Below are 19,973 nucleotides of genomic sequence, written 5' to 3'. Positions count from 1 at the left end.
GAGGAGAAGATAGAAGCACGGAGCGCGGAACTGACTTCAGCGGAAAGCTAAGTACCGGGAATTTCAGGAAACTTGCCAAGGGCGGCCTGGGTCGGCCGGTAGTCCAATCTTCTCTTTGCAAAGACGCTCTTTTCCTACTATCTTTCCTCTCATTGCTTCAGCTCCCACGTTTCCTTGTTGATTGTTCCACGAAAGCAGCCATATCCTTTCCGTACAAGGACTGCAGTTAATTTTCCATTACCTCGCAGCTTACGATGAAAGTGTTCTATTTTTCAAACGTCTGGCTGTAAAGAACATTGTTTTATTTTCATTGTTTCCGCAAGAGTGACGTAGAAAATCATATTTGAATATTAATTGCCTTGACAATGTAGAAAATGATAGATTGCTACTTACCGTAAAAGAGACCCGTGAAGTTGCAGACAGGCACAATTAAGACACTTACACAAAGCTTTCGGCCACAGCCTTCATCAGCAAAAGATAAACATCCAGCATTCTCTTTTGCTGATGAAGGCTGTGGGCGAAAGCTTTCTGTAAGTGTCTTTTAATTGTGCCTGTCTGTAACTTAACCGGTCTGTCTTATTGTAAGCTCCACTCTATCTTTTCGTACATTGTTGAAAATCCTACATAGAGCTTCCATTGACAGTTGTCTTGTTCGGACAACGTAACAACTTTTTTGTAAATACGCAAAAGGCGGCCGTTTTCGGAGATGGATGAACTCGTTGACATGCAGACATCAAACAACTTTTGCTATTTCGTAATCTGGGTTTAACTCGGTGTTTTATTTTGAATGATGGTCGCTTGAAAATGAACGCTAGCATCAAGCATGTTGCTACCGTAACAGCTAAAATACAAGTACTGTTTTAGCGTCCGTGGAAAGTGAGTGGTACCAACGTACCTCATTGAAAGACTATAAAAGTGGGAATTTCTAGACGTCATATTCAGTCTTGTCTCTACTCTTTAGTACATTTAGTGGGGGTGACCGCGCACTTTGAAGTTGCACTCTTCCATTAACGGAAAAAGACAGCATACTTTTAAGTACGTTACATGTCACGTCATCCACTAGTGGAATAAGTACATGGTTGACCATTACGAAAAGGCATTTCATAACGTGTAAGCTCGTTCGTTGTCGCTGAATCTGATATAACAGCGTATAGAAGCTGTCTTCGAAAGTACAGTGTACCATCGTATTTTGTCCATTATGCAACATTACGGAACTATATCGAGCGCCATCTACATAGCTCCTCATTCCTTTTCTTATCTTCCTTTACGCGAGATGTGAGTTGGTGGTTGTGGGATCGTTCTGCAGTCCGTTACAAATTTCGGTTCTCTAAACTTTCTCAATAGAACTTTGCGATTAGGACGTCTTCTTCCCCCCCCCCCCCCTCTTCCCTCCCTCCCTCAGGTATTCCCATGTAAGGTCACGAAACATCTCCGTAATACTAACATGTTGATCGAACCTACCAGTAACAAATCTAGCAGCACGCCTCTGGACTGCTCCGATGTATTCCTTGAATCCTGCCTGGTGAAAATCACAAACACTTCTGCATATGTACCGCAACGTACATCCGTTTGAACCTGCTCACTATATTAAAGCCCTCGTTTCCCTCTACAACCCCTCTCCCTCCTCGTCCATACTTCTTCCCTTACCAAATTTTCTTGATCTTGTTGACCACGACTTCTGACACTAATTTTAATGATTAATAAAAACCACCTCAACTGCGTTATTGCACGTTTATTTTGTTAAGGCCGGTTTAGTTCGTTATACATCTTCAGGTTGCCGAGCTGTGCCAAAGTCGTGACATAAATGGTCTGGTTGTCATAGGTAATTTAAAGATCAAATCGAAAGGCACTGATCGTAAACATGTCGCCAGGCGTTCATCAGAATTTTTATGACCGGTGCTTTTGGACACATGGATACCAAATGCGTAGGCCAGTTGGTGATGCAGTTACGACTGTGCAGAGAACATCAGGTCGTGAAGTTTGTGACATGTTTGTGGGAAGACTGTTTCACACAGCTGGCCGTGGTGGTCGAGCGGTTGTACGCGCTTCAGTCCAGAACCGCGCGACTGCTACGGTCGCAGGTTCTAATGCCCTTAGGTTGGTTAGGTTTAAGTAGTTCTAAGTTCTAGGGGACTGATGACCTCAGATGTTAAGTCCCATAGTACTTAGAGCCATTTGAACCATTTTAACATTTTAACTATTAAAGAAAAATGTACCGACCAGGTACATTCCACTCTGTGTATAAAAGAATTTAATTTGAAAATTTTTCACAAAATTGACCTTCATCATATTAGTAAGTCACAAATACAAGAAGAAATTAGCAAAACGTAAACGATCAATTGTTTTACAGTTGTGGTTTCACTATGGGAGCACTTGAACACACACATCTTTTCATGTGGTGTGTTGAAAGCAGTTTCGCATTTTTACTAGACACAATCTCACATCTCGAAACTCCCATTAACTCATAATGCCTGAAACAAATAATGTTCCTAAATAACAAGCAATAATAGGCCTAAAACTTGATAAATTTGTAAGAGAAGTACCTACTGCTCCAGTGGTTTTATTTCAAACCCCGCCAGAAGAGCAGTAGTACAAACTCAAATTTACGTTACAATATCTTAACATATATCAAGATAAATAGAAATTAAAGACATTAGCTGTCAGTGAATTTGATTTATATCAATGAGGCAAGATGAAAATTTGTACCGGACTGGGTACTTGGTAGATGCGTTCAATTACGTCGTACTGATATAGTGGCCACCAGACTACCATAGCACGCTTCCTGTTCGACCCAAATTCTCTGCGTATGTAGTGCCCCTTGCTGATTCCTTTGCGTCTTGATTCATAGTGGCTGCAGGATCAAAATGATGACCGAAGAACAGTTATCGCACATACTAACGTTCACTGCCAGTAACATCATCAATATGATAACTACACTCCTGGAAATTGAAATAGGAACACCGTGAATTTGTCACAGGAAGGGGAAACTTTATTGACACATTCCTGGGGTCAGATACATCACATGATCACACTGACAGAACCACAGGCACATAGACACAGGCAACAGAGCATGCACAATGTCGGCACTAGTACAGTGTATATCCACCTTTCACAGCAATGCAGGCTGCTATTCTCCCATGGAGACGATCGTAGAGATGCTGGATGTAGTCCTGTGGAAAGGCTTGCCATGCCATTTCCACCTGGCGCCTCAGTTGGACCAGCGTTCGTGCTGGACGTGCAGACCGCGTGAGACGACGCTTCATCCAATCCCAAACATGCTCAATGGGGGACAGATCCGGAGATCTTGCTGGCCAGGGTAGTTGACTTACACCTGCTGGAGCACGTTGGGTGGCACGGGATACATGCGGACGTGCATTGTCCTGTTGGAACAGCAAGTTCCCTTGCCGGTCTAGGAATGGTAGAACGATGGGTTCGATGACGGTTTGGATGTACCGTGCACTATTCAGTGTTCCCTCGACGATCACCGGAGGTGTACGGCCAGTGTAGGAGATCGCTCCCCACACCATGATGCCGGGTGTTGGCCCTGTGTGCCTCGGTCGTATGCAGTCCTGATTGTGGCGCTCACCTGCAAGGCGCCAAACACGCATACGACCATCATTGGCACCAAGGCAGAAGCGACTCTCATCGCTGAAGACGACACGTATTCCATTCGTCCCTCCATTCACGCCTGTCGCGACACTACTGGAGGCGGGCTGCACGATGTTGGGGTGTGAGCGGAAGACGGCCTAACGGTGTGCGGGACCGTAGCCCAGCTTCATGGAGACGGTTGCGAATGGCCCTCGCCGATACCCCAGGAGCAACAGTGTCCCTAATTTGCTGGGAAGTGGCGGTGCGGTCCCCTACGGCACTGCGTGGGATCCTACGGTCTTGGCATGCATCCGTGCGTCGCTGCGGTCCGGTCCCAGGTCGACGGGCACGTGCACCTTCCGCCGACCACTGGCGACAACATCGATGTACTGTGGAGACCTCACGCCCCACGTGTTGAGCAATTCGGCGGTACGTCCACCCGGCCTCCCGCATGGCCACTATATGCCCTCGCTCAAAGTCCGTCAACTGCACATACGGTTCACGTCCACGCTGTCGCGGCATGCTACCAGTGTTAAAGACTGCGATGGAGCTCCGTATGCAGCGGCAAACTGGCTGACACTGACGGCGGCGGTGCACAAATACTGCGCAGCTAGCGCCATTCGGCGGCCAACACCGCGGTTCCTGGTATGTCCGCTGTGCCGTGCGTGTGATCATTGCTTGTGCAGCCCTCTCGCAGTGTCCGGAGCAAGTATGGTGGGTCTGACACACCGGTGTCAATGTGTTCTTTTTTCCATTTCCAGGAGTGTATATTAAAAAAATCCCCCAGTCATTAATCCTGCTTTTACGTATCACCATCTCCCCGCTGACTGTTGCTTTGAACAGTTATGTGGGCGCTAAAATGTGCTACATTCTTAGAAGTACCTCATTCTGCCACTAGATGTCTCTGTCTTGTAATAGCATCGGTGGTTTCATACGAAAATAATAAAGTGGTGGTTTCAGGCGAATACCACTGGTAGTCAAAGGGTAAATGGAGCTGTGTATATCGCAGCGACCGTGGAACTGGCATTAATTGATAAGCCACGGACATGTGGGGAGGTGGTGGACGGGCGCCAGTGGAGATGCAGGCGGGCGCGCGGCGGCCACTTCGCACACTTCCGCGTCGGCCCGTGGCGTCGCGGCGCTGGCGCTGTGCTGGCGCGGCCTTGGCGCGGTGCTTGACCTGCTGACGTCACGCACTTGTCGCTCTCGCCAGATAACCTCGGCCGCGCCCTCCGCAGCTTCCTCAACACTGGCGCGACCGGAGCTGCCGACGGCGGCGCTGTGTACGCTGCTCGGCGCAGCGCGCCCTGCCGTCTTGCTTCACCTCTGCCCGCTGGAACCGCACCAAATGTTTTTGTAGTCGCATTGCCGAGAATGTTCGATGTAGCTCCCTGCGCCAATCTGCGTTCCCTGTTTGTGTAATACGAGGGGACAGTGAAAAAAAAAGTGACACATTATTATATCGGGACAAGTAACTTACCACAAAATTAATCTTTATTATGCTCTACGTAAACCTTATAGTATCATTTCGTTGCCCGTCTGCCTATCCGACTGTTAAAAATCCTTTTTCTCAGGAACGGGTAAATATAGCAAGTTGAAATTTATGTAACACACCAAGGCTTATGGTTCGTGACGATGTAAAAAATTGAAGGTTCTAAATCAGTGCAGGCGAAAGAAACGGTCATTTATGTCACTTATTTTGATACTCGCAAACCCACCCCTCAAAACCTATAGGGTGCTTACCGCTGACTTAGAATCATAAAGTTTCGCACTAAGCAAAGCTACATAGTGCAAGTAAAGGAAAAAATCCGAAAATGGTTGATTCGTAATTATATCACGCGACAAAAACATTACTTTCGTCGTTTGTTATCGGACGTCAAACTTGAAATTAAAACAGTAAGTAGATTTGCATTCAAGCTGAGAGGGTCGCAGTGGTAAGTCAAAACATCAGGCAAGGAATGACTTTATTGCTCGTATGGCGCGTTTCGCAAGTTATCCGCAATCAGATATCCAGGAGCGATTATTGCACGTAGACTAGTCGGCGAATAGATATCTGTTGATGCATAATTTTCGAAACGCGTCATACGAGCAATAGTCATTCCTTGTCTGATGTTTGACTTTTACCATTGCGGCCCAGGCAGCCTGAATGGAAAACTACTGATTATAATAATGATGGTCTCTGCGTCTTGCATAACTTTGTCAAATTAAAATGATTGAAACTAAAACATTCTAGAAAACCTTGGAATCCCTCGGAACTATATCGTGTCAGTATCATTGTCGATAACATGCAAAAGAGATAGTGTCTCGATTCCCGGACTGCATGAGCTGTCTATCTACATAATTAAGTTTGTACGGAACCCTCAGCGCGCGAGCTCAACTCTAATCTGGCCATTTTTTCTTTTTTCTTTTTCAACATAGCCAACAAGTGTCTGTAGACTACGTTCTTTAACTTTCTGCAAATTGATCAGTTTCTCGACTACAGAAATCCGCTCCTTGGGCGTGGAGCCATTCGAAAACAGCTGTGAGAGTGTATGTCGCCATTGATTGCATATTCACATTCACAACGTGAGTTTAATTAAGTGCAAAATGACGAATATCAGTGTAACCGTGTAGAAGTTGTGGCTGGGACGCACTAGGGCAGTTCTGATCGAGAGGCAGCTAGAGTGCAGGGGAAGCACAACCTATGCGCTACCTTCAGGAGAAGAAGAAGAATAATAATATATTAAGTTGGCCGTAGTTTTAAATGCAAGAGTATATACTTAATGACGCAGGCCCACTCGTGTACCCTTGACGACTGCAGGACACAAATCTTAACGCCTCGCCTGGGCCCGTCAACAGCGACATAGGGCTGTTCGTGACTGGAACCATGTTGCCTGGTCGGACGAGTCTCGTTTAAGCTGCGCGAAGTGGCCGCGCGGTTTGAGGCGCCATATCACGGATTGCGTGCCTCCCTCCCGCCGGAGGTTCAACTCTTCCCTCGGGCGTGTGTGTGTGTGTGTGTGTGTGTGTGTGTGTGTGTATTTTGTTCTCACCATAAGTTAGTTTAAGTAGTGTGTAAGTCCAGGGACCGACGGACTCAGCAGTTTGGTCCGTTAGGAATTCATACACATCTCAACATCATCTCGCTTCAAATTGTATCGAGGGATGGACGTGCACGGGTATGGAGACAACCTCATGAATCCATGAATCCTGCATGTCAACAAGGAACTGTTAAGGCTGGTGGAAGCTCTGTAATGGTGCGGGGAGTGTGCAGTTGGAGTGATATGGATCCACTAATACGTCGAGATACGACTCTGACAAGTGACATGTACATAAACATCCTGTCTGATCACCTGCATCCATTCATGCCCATTGTGCATTCCGATGGACTTGGGCAATTCCATCAGAACAATGAGACACCCCACACATTCAGAATTACTACAGAGTGTCTCCAAGACCACTATTCTGACTTTTAAACACTTCCGCTGGCCACCAAACTCCCAGACATTGAGCATATCTGGGATGCCTTGCAACGTGCTGTTCGGAAGAAACCTCCAGCCCCCTCGTACTCTTACAGATTTATGGACAGCCCTGCAGGATTCATGGTGTCAGTTCCCTCCAGCACTACTCCAGACATTAGTCGAGTCCATGCCACGTCGTGCTGCGGCACTTCTGCGTGTTCGCGGGGCCCTACACGATATTAGGCAGGTATACTAGTTGTTTTGGCTCTTCAGCGTAAATCCTTACCTAGCTGTGCTATTGCGTCGTCGGCAAGGCCTCGATATTTCCTACTCGCTACTCAACTTCAGTACTGAATTGAGCCACATGAAACATCTCATAATGCTCCTTCCACAACTGTCAGGACAACAGTAAAATTATGTAGTTCTTAACTCACGATTCAGCACTCGCGCGTACGTGAGAAGAGGTACCAGCTGAAACGTTTACCTTGTTTTCGAACAGTCTCGAATGGCCAATTAAGGGAAAAAGAGGTATGGCAAGGAGGGGTGATGGAGGAGCATCCCACCGACGCACAGGTAGTCTGATGCCTCTGGCGCGGCCACTGTATAGCAGGAGTCAGGACGCGCTCGGTGCAAAACAGGAAGCTGCCCGTCAGAGGCGGCTGCGCTGCGTGGGCGTGCAGCGGCCGGTTCCTTTGTTCCGGCGCGGACCGGCGCTACGGGCAAAACAAACGCTCCGAGACGCACCGGACAGGTACGTCGCTAGGTGACTGGCTCTCCGCCCGCTTCCGTTTCAACCACTTGCGTGAGTATTATTATTAAGATACTAGATCCACAGTACCCGAATACCAACAAAGGTCACCATCGACGCCGTTCTTTCGAATTCTGGCGGTTAATTTCTGTCAAACGGATAGCGTGGTACATTGGTTAACACACCGCAGTTGTATTGTGGAGCAGCTGGGTTCAGATCTCTAATACCAGTGACTGTTCAACAATCGCGAAGTCACACAATAACGGAGATCTTCGCACATGCTTGCACAGTGTTACTTTTGTACATACTGTATTTGGGGTAAACTGCCAGTCCCTACACCAAACGACCATCTTCAGGTCTTCCTAAAATTTTCTAGCGTTGCGACATAATTATGAAAAACTAATAATAAGAAAAAAATGGCTCTGAGCACTATGGGACATAACATCTGAGGCCATCAGTCCCCTAGAACTTAGAACTACTTAAACTTAACTAACCTAGGGACATCACACACATCCATGCCCGAGGCAGGATTCGAACCTGCGACCGTAGCGGTCGCACGGTTCCAGACTGAAGCGTCTAGAACCGCTCGGCTACTCCGGCCGGCTAATAATAAGGATAACGAAGTTTATATGTTTATTTGAAGGGATAAAATGTAACTGAGAAAGAGTGTGATGTATTGAAACTTATATTAAATAACAATGTTATTTGCCAAGTAGCTGGGAATCTAAAAGCCAAATAAATACAATAAAGAAGTAACCATCCGCGAGCACCATATAGGAGCTTCCTACGGTAATAGTAGTTCCATAACACTTTCTTGGAGTTGGTTACTTTTAGTTCCGAACGTTGTTGTCTCTTAGCAATGACATGGTCTGTTCTATCTTTGCTAGGAACTCCTCAATCCAATCACGAAGCTGGTCTGATATTCTGTACGCTTGTATTTCGTCCATTGACAGGTGTATCCTGAATAACAGTGAGCATACAACCGTCATTAATTTCCCTTCTGATCATGTCAGCCGGCCAGAGTGGTCGAGCGGTTCTAGGCACTACAGTCTGGAACCGCGCGACCGCTCCAATCGCAGGTTCGAATCCTGTCTCGGGCATGGATGTGTGTGATCTCCTTAGCTTAGTTACGTTTAAGTAGTTCTAAGTTCTAGGGGCCTGATGACCTCAGAAGTTAAGTCCCATAATGCTCAAAGCCATTTGAACCATCTGATCATGTCAATCGACTGATTTCTTCTTGAATAAATAAAACAAAAAATCACCGTATGTTTGGACAGCGACAAAATAATTGTGAGAGAGGTTGCAGACTTGCTGGGTTCATATGTCGGGTATTACTAAGGTTCGACAAATTTTTTGAGCTGATACTGTAGGGAGGGGTTGTTTCCCCAATATTGCAGTAGCATATCTTTGTTTCCAATCCCTGTACAACTGACTTGTTATGCTTCGTTGCTAATGACTAAATCTGGAACTTAAAAACTATATATTTTTTTTGGTGTGTCTAGAGGTTCGATTTAAATCTCCATTTGTTCAGCAATACCAAAATGGTACGGTATTTGAATGTCATCGGCTCCTGACACCTCCGAACAATAACTTGTCACTTTGGGAATCTTTCTAACGATTCCGGAATCACTGCGCGCCCGAATGTATTAACTTGTAGGCGTCTTTCATTGGTTTGAATTGATGACGTAGGTACTCCGTCAGGTTTGTAGTTCGCAAAGCACTTAGGAAGCATAGCTGTACTATTATATATCATAGCTGGAAGTCTATCGCATAACATGTGTGAAGCCAGAATGGAGATCGGTACGTGATCTATTCTTTGTTTTATTGTTTATTTTCCCAGTCTTACATCATGGATCCCCTTTTATGAGGCAAAGTTAGTTTCCCAGATGGGTATTCTAGAAGTATCTTCGCTGGCATGTCATAGAATATGTTCAGATTACGTTCACAGGAGCCTCATGTAGCCAGTCTGAGAGAAAAGTGATTCAAAAGCTGAAAATCGGACTCCTTAATGTAAATCATCGCAGCTTCCCACCATCTACGTACACTCCACTCGGAGGCGTAAAAAACCCTTGTCAATTCATTAAAAACCGCTCGTCAGTCATTTATGCCTTTGGATGTTTAGTTTGTATATGAGAGAGAGAGAGATCCTTTAAGGTGAATATTTGATTCAGCATAGACAAGCTTTATGAGCCATCAATTTTTTTTAAAGCACTTGGTAACGAGTGGCCTGTCTTCATTCCAAAGCGCCATCACCTTTAAAGCCTTTCACGCTTACGGAACCCTTTGGCACTGGCCGTAGCCTTCGACGTAACCGTGCAGAGAGGCGGCCTTTGATCGCTTCGCCCCCGTGACGCACGGCAGTCTGATGATGGAAGCCGGAACAGGGCGGTGTGGCCAGCCTGCTCGCGGCAGTTGGTAGCAGTGGCGGGCGTCCTTGGCGGGCTCCGAGCTGCCGCTTCCTGCTACGGGGCGCCTGCGCCACGTCTTCCCTGCCGAAAGACGGCGGGACGCGACTTGTCACCGGCAACGCGCGTCTCCTCTTCTCTGCAACCGATACGTGTTAAGCATGTGTGCTGGATGTTTCCACAACGTGGTAAAGGCACAAGCAGGCGTCCCTATGAAATATTTAGAGCTGAAACGCTCATGCTGCCAAATCTGTAGTTACTTTTAAATTGTTAGCATCTGGCGTTTAAGGTCCAAAGTTGCGACGCCGTCCGCTCTCCGTAGCGACAGAAATATGTTTCGACAGAAATATGTTTCTTACTCACCATCTCCTACACACACACACACACACACACACACACACACACACACACACACACACACACAGACAGAATTTAAAAATTTAATGTGCTTTCATCATCTACTCATTAACTCTTAGCTTCCCAGGCCTTTCATCACAACATACTGCCCCTAGTGCGGTCTGACAGACTACAATGTTTAAATAGCCATAAAAATTGCGTAAAACAATTTCTGTGGAACAATTGAGATTTTTATGTGAAAGATTAAGTAACACATTTCCAAATATTTACCGTTCCTCCTGAGACAAATTGAGTTATCCAATGTTTCTGAGCATGTTAAAAATATGGTCTTGATTTTGACATGAGCCTGAGTTACGCCCCCCCCCCCCCCACCCCCCTCTTGAAACAGACGAAATTTTTGCGACCGCACAAGTTTCGTACTTCACAATTGACAAGCTGTCCGCCTGCTTAGTTGTGTGATAACGTGTTTACCTCACATGAAGAGTACCCGAGTTCGATTCCGGGCAGGGTTGGAGATTTTCTCCGCCCGGGGACTGGATGCTGTGTTGTCCTCATCATCCATTCATCACTACCGACACACGTCAGTCGCCCATTGTGGCGTCACCTGAAATAAGAATTGCAACCCGGCGGACCAACTTCCCCGGCTAACAGTGCCACACGATGATTTTTACTGACAAGCACAGTGCTTGGTATGATGGAAGTGGCAACACGGGAGGAGAGTCTGTGTCAGGCTACCATTTGTGTATTCGGCAGCAGGAGCAGTCGAATGCCAACAACTTTAAATTGGACTATAGTGTGTTTGTAGACATGCAGCTGCTTGATGTCGACTCGTACTTTTTCCATCGCGCGCTGATGTTATGGTCCAAAAAGTGCAGTTTCGGCTGACTTCACACACCATGAATATGCTGATGTGGTACATTCTTTAGGGATTGTTTAATGCAAGTGATTATGCTGCTCATGAGGAATCACATAAACGGTTTCCTATTCGCGGAGTAGCGAAGTCAGGAGTGTCTACGAGAAACGCTGAGTCCGATGCGGTCGACACATGAACGCGCAGTTGAATAGAATCCCGACGAAATGGTCGTCAGTGCTCATCCCCAAAATCGTAAACCTGTTCAACACGTACTCTGCTCAGTGTGCAGAAGTTGATGAACGTTACTTCAATAACGCTTGTTTGTTTTTATCGTTATTGTCTGTCTAACAATACCACCACTTGCAAAGTAGGTTAGAAATCAGATTAATAATGTTGCTGACGCAGCATATGTTCGCTTTATCGGGCAACAGCAAAGTTATTGACTGTGGATGGTATCGTCAAAATGGAAATAATGAAGTCACTGTAAAAAAAAAAAAGTCATTAATTTTGGCACTTATCTTGAATGGATTCCCATGTAGATTTCGTTGAAGCTGTTATGGGTCATCTTGTTGATTCTGGGGTGATTCCACTTTGACTGCTAGAGGGTCCAGATCTGTATTTTAGCAATATTGGAAGACCTAACAAATGCGTTTTTCAGGAAATTCTTAATGATCAAACAATCCCAGATCAGAACAATGGTATGGTAGAAATAATTTTTGACTTGGTGTTCACGATCCACATTTTTATTAAACTTCTTGTAAATTCACATATACTTCTTCTTAATTATCACATCATCAAGAAAACAGTTTATCTTCATATATGTAATTTCCATTTTAACGAAACACAAGGCTGGACTGTTCTTTTACAAAGCGAAATAACAACTTCTGCAAAGTGAAACAGACTGCTCTGTGTGCATTCGCACCAAAACGGTTACAAGTAAGTCAAAGATTATGACAGTCTCACAGAAATGAATAGGCTACACACAAGAACAGTATCATTGTAATATATCGATACATCGGAGTACCTATACATTAATAAAACCAAATGTGAATATTGTCACAAAAATGTCTGTTACTTCGCAGAAAAGTAGTACGATATTGCTGGTATCGAGAACTGGGATTGGAGTGCCGTAATGGACACGTAAATAAAGAACCATTACAGCTGCGAAGTGTTTTCGCAGGCTGCCGAGCTCGGCGGTTCAAACTTTGTCAATGGGCAGTTATTAGTAACGGATTTCTTTCACGACGCTGACTGGAGCAGCTGCTTCCGCTCGTCGAGGCACCGTAGACTTGCGTGCCTCTTGCCTCTCGCTGTGTCTTCCGAGCGTGGGCGGACCCTTTATCGCCAGGTACGGCTGAACTGTAGCAAGGCCTCGCAGCGGCCGTGGAGAGTGCGATAACTCACGCGAGTTCGCGCAAAACTCTTTGGGCGGGCGCTCGCCTGGAAAGTTCCCCGCCGCCGCTGTTTCCTGTGTGGGGGCTCACGGGAAGGCAGAGGCGCCGCCGGGCCGAAGTGAGCGTGTTTCACTTTACGTAAGGACCCCCTCGTTACGAGCCGCAGGGTCGCCAGCTACGTGAGCCATGTTGCGCAACGGTGACTTTTAATGTGCTTGTTGACTGTAGTAAAATATTAAAATTTGGTGCAGTCACATAAAATTCGGGACAAGATCTCAAGTTACTGGGCTCGTTTCGAGTCCAGGACCGTTAAAAACGGAAAATGAAGAGTACTGAATGTGACTTAAGACATTACTAAGAATTTTATGTGGTCAAGCCGGATTCCAGTGCATTACCAACACGACTTCGCCTACAGCTAAAACGGGAAATTCTAAGCTTGCCGATTCTGTTTGTCTGACCCCGTGGTCTTCTTCAGGTGGTGCCAGCTGTGGCTACCCATACTCGCTCCTAAGTTACTGACCGATCGGAATACTGTGCAGAAAAATAGAATCAGCAACTTGGCTGTTAATCAGTCGAGGAGAGAGAACCTGAGAAATAATGACTGGTCAATTACAGCGATGCCATCTCCCGATGTCATTGAGACATTCGAGGCAGCTGCGTAATGTTACTACGATGAGCTGGCTGTCTGCCCACGTAGCCAGGGACCGCTTTTATTCCCAGATATGGGCAGACTGTCATCTGCAGTCACGTGGTAATCAAGCTGCTATGCTAAGATTACAATAAATCTTATCTAAATTGCGTGCTCTGTTCCGGAATTTCGGCAATACGCACTAGTCTGCCCCCCCCCCCCCCCCCCCCGTCCCCATTACCTCCATGTGTACGTGTCTATTACTGTAATTACCAGAAAAGAAGTAATAAATGAAATGACATATTACTTTTTTTAGTGTATGGAGTCTAGGAATCTAACGAATTCAGTCGCGTGGCAAGTAATGAAAACACCACTATATTTCGTCACAGTACATCACATGGTCTGCAATTTTTTAAAAATCCTTTGAGTGTTTACTGCGGCCTTTGAAATTATATAACCATACATCAGTAAATATTATAAAAGTAATGTGTATAATGTTCTACATCTCCTTGTAAACCACTGGATCAATACCAACCAAACTTGGTACACATATCACTTACTGTCTGCAAAGAATCGCTGTGGCGGTAAGAATCACTTAGGGAGGGGGGGGGGGGGGGGAGAAGCATTGCTCAAGACATGCAAATAGCCAGGCTATATTCATCTAGTATTTTGGGAATGGGAGCACTTCGTGACTTGCAACAAACTTGACGCATAATTTCAAACCTATACGAGTCTTTTTCTCTCTGACAGCACCCGCAAAATGGCGAAAGGAGAAAAGTTTATCGCTTACTACATTTTCGCTGATCACGCAACAAACTGACGCATCAGGCATGAACTTTTAATTATTACTTGTTTACTACTAATTCTACTTGCAGCATGTGTTACGGACACTGTGTGTTTCGGGGGGGGGGGGGGGGGGGGGAATGATGGTTTTCTTTATTTTATTGAAGAGTTACGTTTGGAATTAGTAATTAAAAAATGTCAGAAGCTAAATAAGAGTCTCCAGTGAAACATAAGAATCGTTAGTTTATTTCGAGCTTCTGGCAGCAACGGAAATGCGGCGCTGAACGCTACAGACATGACATATTGTTAGAAATGTGCTAGGCGGTGCTTGCGTCGCGAAATAACAGTAGCTACACATGAATTTGTCTTCGTGGATAACAGCAATTTTCTGAAAATATATCAGGAGGAAAACAAAACAAAAAATGCGTTCATATGTGGTCGGAGCCAAATTTGCAGTTTGTGCAATGTGAGTGGTGGCCGGGCGGATCGCGGTAGCACTTTAGACTTGGGCGCACAAAACGCCATAAGCAAAAAGGCGCAGCCCTCTTACTTTGCAGAGAGCTGTACTTCCTGGCGAGATAACAAGGATAAGATAGCGGCGTATCTGTCGGCTACGGTGCCGATTCGCTCGCGGCTTGACTCTTACCAGGTGAGGCAGGACAAGGCGTGCTGAGCCCTTTAACCGGTAGCTCAAGCAGGCGCCTTCATCTACATATTTCAAACTGTTTGCATTTGTCCGTGCTGCAAAACAGGGCTTCATCCACTGATGTTTCCCCATTCATCTTTATTTCACGTCTGTTGTTTGCATAATGGACTCTCTCTCTTCTGTTCTCCCAATCATATATATTGCACACTTTTACTTGGCCCCTGAGCGAAGGATGCTGGGAACAAAAGCTGGTGATCGGTTCGTAGAACACTGGTTGATGAAACAAGCACCACCTTCTTTTCCCAGAGCAGCCAGTTTATAGCGTATAACAAAAGCAAACATGTAACGGATAATGTTTCGCATAATTGACAAAAAACGTGAGTCGCTAGAAAGTCCAGGTACGACCTCTTGGTCCTTTTTCGTAAATATATTTAATTCTGAGTCTACATGTATAGACCGGAAACCACTCTGCGGTGTGCGGTGGAGGGTACTGTGTACCACTTGCACTCGCTCCCCTTTCTTGTTCCAGTCGCGAATAATTCGCGGGTACAACGATTGTCGTTAACCGTCAGTACGGGCTCGAATATGTCCAGTTTTATCTTCATGATCTCTTCGCGAGATACGCTTATAAACCATACCGTGATGCATAATGCCTCTCTTGTGGCGTCTGCCACTGAGTTGGTTCATCATCTGTGACGCTTCCGTGCTTGCTAAATGGACCTGTAACGAAATGCGGCGCTCGTCTTTGGGTCTCCTGCATTTCCTCTATCAGTCTTATCTGGTGCGGATTCTGTGCTTACGAGTATTTCCAGGCATCGGTCCGAAGGAACGAGTGTTTTGTCAGCTACTTTGTTGATGGGCCACATTTCCTGAGAATTCTTCCAATGAAACTGTCTGGCATCGTTCTAGTCAGTGATTACTTTGTGCAAACCACGTAAATTTCGAGGTGCGAATGTTACTACGGATCCAAACGAAAATGCTTTCTTACTCGAATTCCAAGAGAGGATAGAGGAATAATAGCAAACGTCTGGTCTTACATCACTAAGCACTGTTGCAGTAGCTAGTTTCCTACCAAGTACAACGAACCTTCACAACTTATTCTTCTGTCACCTGTTAACTATCAAACATTTTGTCAAATTTCACTAGTTTGTCAAATTGTTTGGTAGTGTGCGGCTTTGATGTGTTTGCCAAATGTAGACCGTATTTAACGTGTTTGAAAGAAATTTTGATTGACAGTTGACCTGACAAGCTGTCAGACATTTTTTGGCCGCCCTTGTTTAGCGAGAAAGCGTTTCTGTAACAATTGAACTCACTGAAGAAAATCAGTATTTTACGTACTACACACTAGCGGGAGACCAATAATGCAAAAAAATCTAAGCTCTCCAGTTCTTCCACGGACAATGTATTGTGGTATTTCTAATTAGCTTTTATTAGAGGAACAAGTAAAACAGAGTAGACTTGCTTCTTTTTCAATGTGAGTACGAAGTAGTTCTGTCAGTCTATTAAAAGTTCGACTGTTTATTCGAAGAAATTTTATGTTATCAAGTTCTGAGTGTAACATGTCCTGCGCCAGCGTCTTGTTTTGTTTTCCTTCTATACACACAGTGCCGAAGTCAGTGCAACAAATGTTTTGTCTGCATTGGTAGACATTCCCACTAATGTTAGAATACTTCGCCACACGAGACGCACAACCTGACAGTTGGTGCAGAAGTGAGGTTACATTTTGACGGTCTTTGTTAGTACGTTTGCGCGCTTGTTTGACAAACCTGTAGATAGGAAACAGCGAATTTGACGAACAAGGTTTATCGTCTACAAGGGCCTTTAGGTGATGCGGTGTCTGTGAAAAATGTCAAACTGCGCAGTGGTTTGGAGCTAGCGCTGTAGTGTCGATCCATCTGTGATTGGGAAAGTAAGTCAGCTGAAACGCCAGACGAGGTGTAATGTCGTACCTAGTACGAGACGGAGCCTAGCAAAGCGCCAACCTTGGGATGAAGGGCCGCTGGAGTTTAGAGTCCTCCGGCTGAGCTGGTGTGCCGTGACAGAGTGGCGCAGCTGCCCGCCGGCACTGTCTGGCAGGATGTGGCCTGTTAACTCGCAGTTGACCTCCGGCGGTCGCAGCGAGACGCTAGGCCGGCGCAGCCAGCTCGCGGAAGTTCTTCCTGCCCACACGGCAGCAGTCGTACTCGCCCCACCGCGTACAAGAGGAGACCGAGGAAACTGGAGGGCACTAGAATTAGAGCAACGCTGTATTAAATCGCCGTAGGCAGTGTCACCAGTGAATATTAAGTCTCCCGGGCCTCAGGATACGTCGATGGTTAACTTGCGTTTGCTGGCGCGATTATTGTGCTGGTGACGGTTTCGTGGTGACAAGCGCCTCGCTGCACCAGGTCTTGCTACGGACTCTAATCTGTCCGTAACAAATGACTGAAGCCTCAAATAGTCTCTCCATCAGAATTGGCCAAAGCAGATTGCCCAGCTGGCGTTTACAAAAGGAACCTTGAAGTTCATCGCAGAGGTTGTGCCAGTTCGTAAACATAGGCTCATCTTCAGTCCCTCCAGCCGTTGTTGCCACTAGGTGAATTATCGTGCTGCTGGTGCTTCTTTCTTCAATCAACTCCTCGTTTGGCCTCGCGAGACTGAGTGGGCTCAGTTTCCGATATCCCTGCCACAGAAATAAATGCGAAAGGATACCGGGAATCGAAACAGGACTCTTCTAACCAAAGCCATGCAGTTATAGAATGGTTTGCTGTCCGTTCATTGCAATCAAAGCGGAGCAACAAACCTCTCTCTGAACCAGTGTTTCTCAGATTGGTCAACATATATCATTGGCGATAGTCACCCATCCCCTATGTTTAAGTCGTCAGTCTCCGTCTTGTCCACAATGAGCGTCTACACTTCAATGTCTCTTCTCCATTTCTTCTTCTTTTTCTCCTCCTCCTCCTCCTCCTCCTCCTCCTCCTCCTCCTCCTCCTCTCTGTCTCTCTCTCTTTCTCGTCGCTGTAGTTAAGTCGTACAGTTTTTTAGAGACATGGAAGGTGAACCGGCCAGTCAGTGGGTGGTTTTTAGGCGGTTTTCCATCTGCCTCGGCGAATGCGGGATGGTTCCCTTTATTCCGCCTTAGTTACACTATGTCGGCGATTGCTGCGCAAACAAGTTTTTCACGTACGCGTACACCACCTTTACTCTACCACGCAAGCATAGAGTTTACACTCGTCTGATGTGAGACGTTCTCTGGGGGGTCCACCGGGGGCCGAACCGCACAATAACCCTGGGTTCGGTGTGGGGCGGCAGAGGAGTGAAGTGGACTGCGGTAGTCGTCGTGGGGTTGTGGACCACTGCGGCTGCGGCGGGATGGAACCTCTTCGTCGTTTCTAGGTCCCCGGTTACCATACAATACAATACAATACAATACAACTGTTTTCCTACACCGTATCAAGCACGCTAATGTGTTGTGTGTGTGGTGTACGTACTGTAAGACCTTCGGTGCACACACCATCAGATTATTTGACTTGTCGCTCTAACGAAGTAGGCGAGTGTCAGCAATATGTCTCGTGGTCTTATGGTAGCGTGTTTATCTTCTGCCGTTAGGTCAAGCGATAGAAATGCCACTGCACGCAGTAGCAGATTGACGGTGACCAACTTTAAATAGAACTTGTTTATTTTCACACACGTTTATTAAAATAATAACAAGCATAAACATTACGTAACTTGATTCTGGATGCTGTTTACAATTGACAATCTGAAGTTCCTTTGGTCTTGGTACGTTAATCTTATTCTCACATATCTCTCTGATACTTGACAAAAGTGTCTATTCATTTATCTTCATGGCTGTGTTCAGGAATATGATAATCTTATTAGGCGCAGACTGAAACTTGACTATAGACTGGTACAGACTAATGCAGACTGACTGATCGGAGGCCTGTGCACTCGTTATAATACCTCGCGCGTTCAGGTATCACTGCACGAGTGTGATCCGTCAGGAGAAAAGGCTCTACGTTAGCAGCAATCTCATTGGCTGCGTTACATATTAATACGCGGATCGGCGGAAGCAGAATTTGGTCCGTCTCTAAGGCAGCGTCATTTCGTAGTGCGGAGACGGACGAGCGCTGAGCCTGCGCTGTTGTGCTTATCGGGGCGCGCTCTAGTGGGAAAGTTGTGTACGTGCTGACTGCGCGGAACTATGTACACAACAGTGTGTTTGGGGTTTCCCTATTTTTGTCCATCTCTTGTACGTGTGTATCGAGTTGTATGTCTGCGACTGTCTGAGAAAAAGCTGAGTCCTTTCCCAGAGCAGGGACATGAAGTCCCTTCATCAGCACTGGTGTGAACAGACGGTGACGGCACGCCCCGCTCCGTGTTGCAGGCATGAAGGTGCTGCCACTGTCGCTGCCGCCGGCCGCGGTGGAGCGCGCGGCGAGCGTGGGCCCCGGCCTGGGGTCCCCGCACGGCGGCGCGCTGCCGCTGTCGCTGCAGCTTAGCGCGGGGGAGCTGCTGTGGCGGTACCCCGGCCTGGGGCTGGCCGCCGCCGCCTCCGCCTCTGCCGGCTCGCCCCAGCACGCCGCTGCCGCGGCCGCCGCCGCCGCCTCCGTGGGCGGCCAGGCCGCCGCCGCCGCTGCCGCCGCCGCCTCCCTGCACTTCCCCTCCTCCAACGTCGTAGACTTCAAGGCGCACCTGCCGCCTTCGCTAGGTGAGTCACCATCCCTCCCATTACATTCGCCTTCCTGTTTTTACCAATTACCCACACGCCTGTTCTCCTGCTCCTCCTCCTCCTCCTCCTCCTCCTCCTCCTCCTCCTCACTACTTCCTCAACATTCTGTTCCCCCACATTGTCCCCTCCTTCTCCTTATCTTTCATTTTCCTGCTCCACTTTCTTTGTCGTCATAATCATCATCCTCCTCCTCCACCGCCTCTTACTCCTCGTTCTCCACCGCCTCTTACTCCTCGTTCTCCACCGCCTCTTACTCCTCGTTCTCCACCGCCTCTTACTCCTCGTTCTCCACCGCCTCTTACTCCTCGTTCTCCACCGCCTCTTACTCCTCGTTCTCCACCGCCTCTTACTCCTCGTTCTCCACCGCCTCTTACTCCTCGTTCTCCACCGCCTCTTACTCCTCGTTCTCCACCGCCTCTTACT

At 46.8% G+C, this 19,973-nt stretch overlaps 1 protein-coding gene across 2 annotated transcripts in view; it reads left to right on the top strand.

The window, feature by feature from the left end:
* The window catches only part of LOC126281598 (ets DNA-binding protein pokkuri-like), a 183,375-nt gene that overhangs the window by 149,028 nt on the left and 14,374 nt on the right, over positions 1–19,973 (top strand). For both annotated transcript variants that reach the window (XM_049980696.1, XM_049980695.1), the window contains exon 2: positions 19,206–19,529. In XM_049980696.1, the coding sequence (XP_049836653.1) occupies positions 19,208–19,529 (322 nt within the window). In that variant the 5' untranslated portion in view covers positions 19,206–19,207. The remainder of the gene's footprint in view (positions 1–19,205; positions 19,530–19,973) is intronic.

Source organism: Schistocerca gregaria, chromosome 7 (assembly GCF_023897955.1).
Source record: "Schistocerca gregaria isolate iqSchGreg1 chromosome 7, iqSchGreg1.2, whole genome shotgun sequence".
NCBI classification, from domain to species: domain Eukaryota; kingdom Metazoa; phylum Arthropoda; class Insecta; order Orthoptera; family Acrididae; genus Schistocerca; species Schistocerca gregaria.
This window is presented reverse-complemented; position numbering and strand designations above follow the sequence as displayed.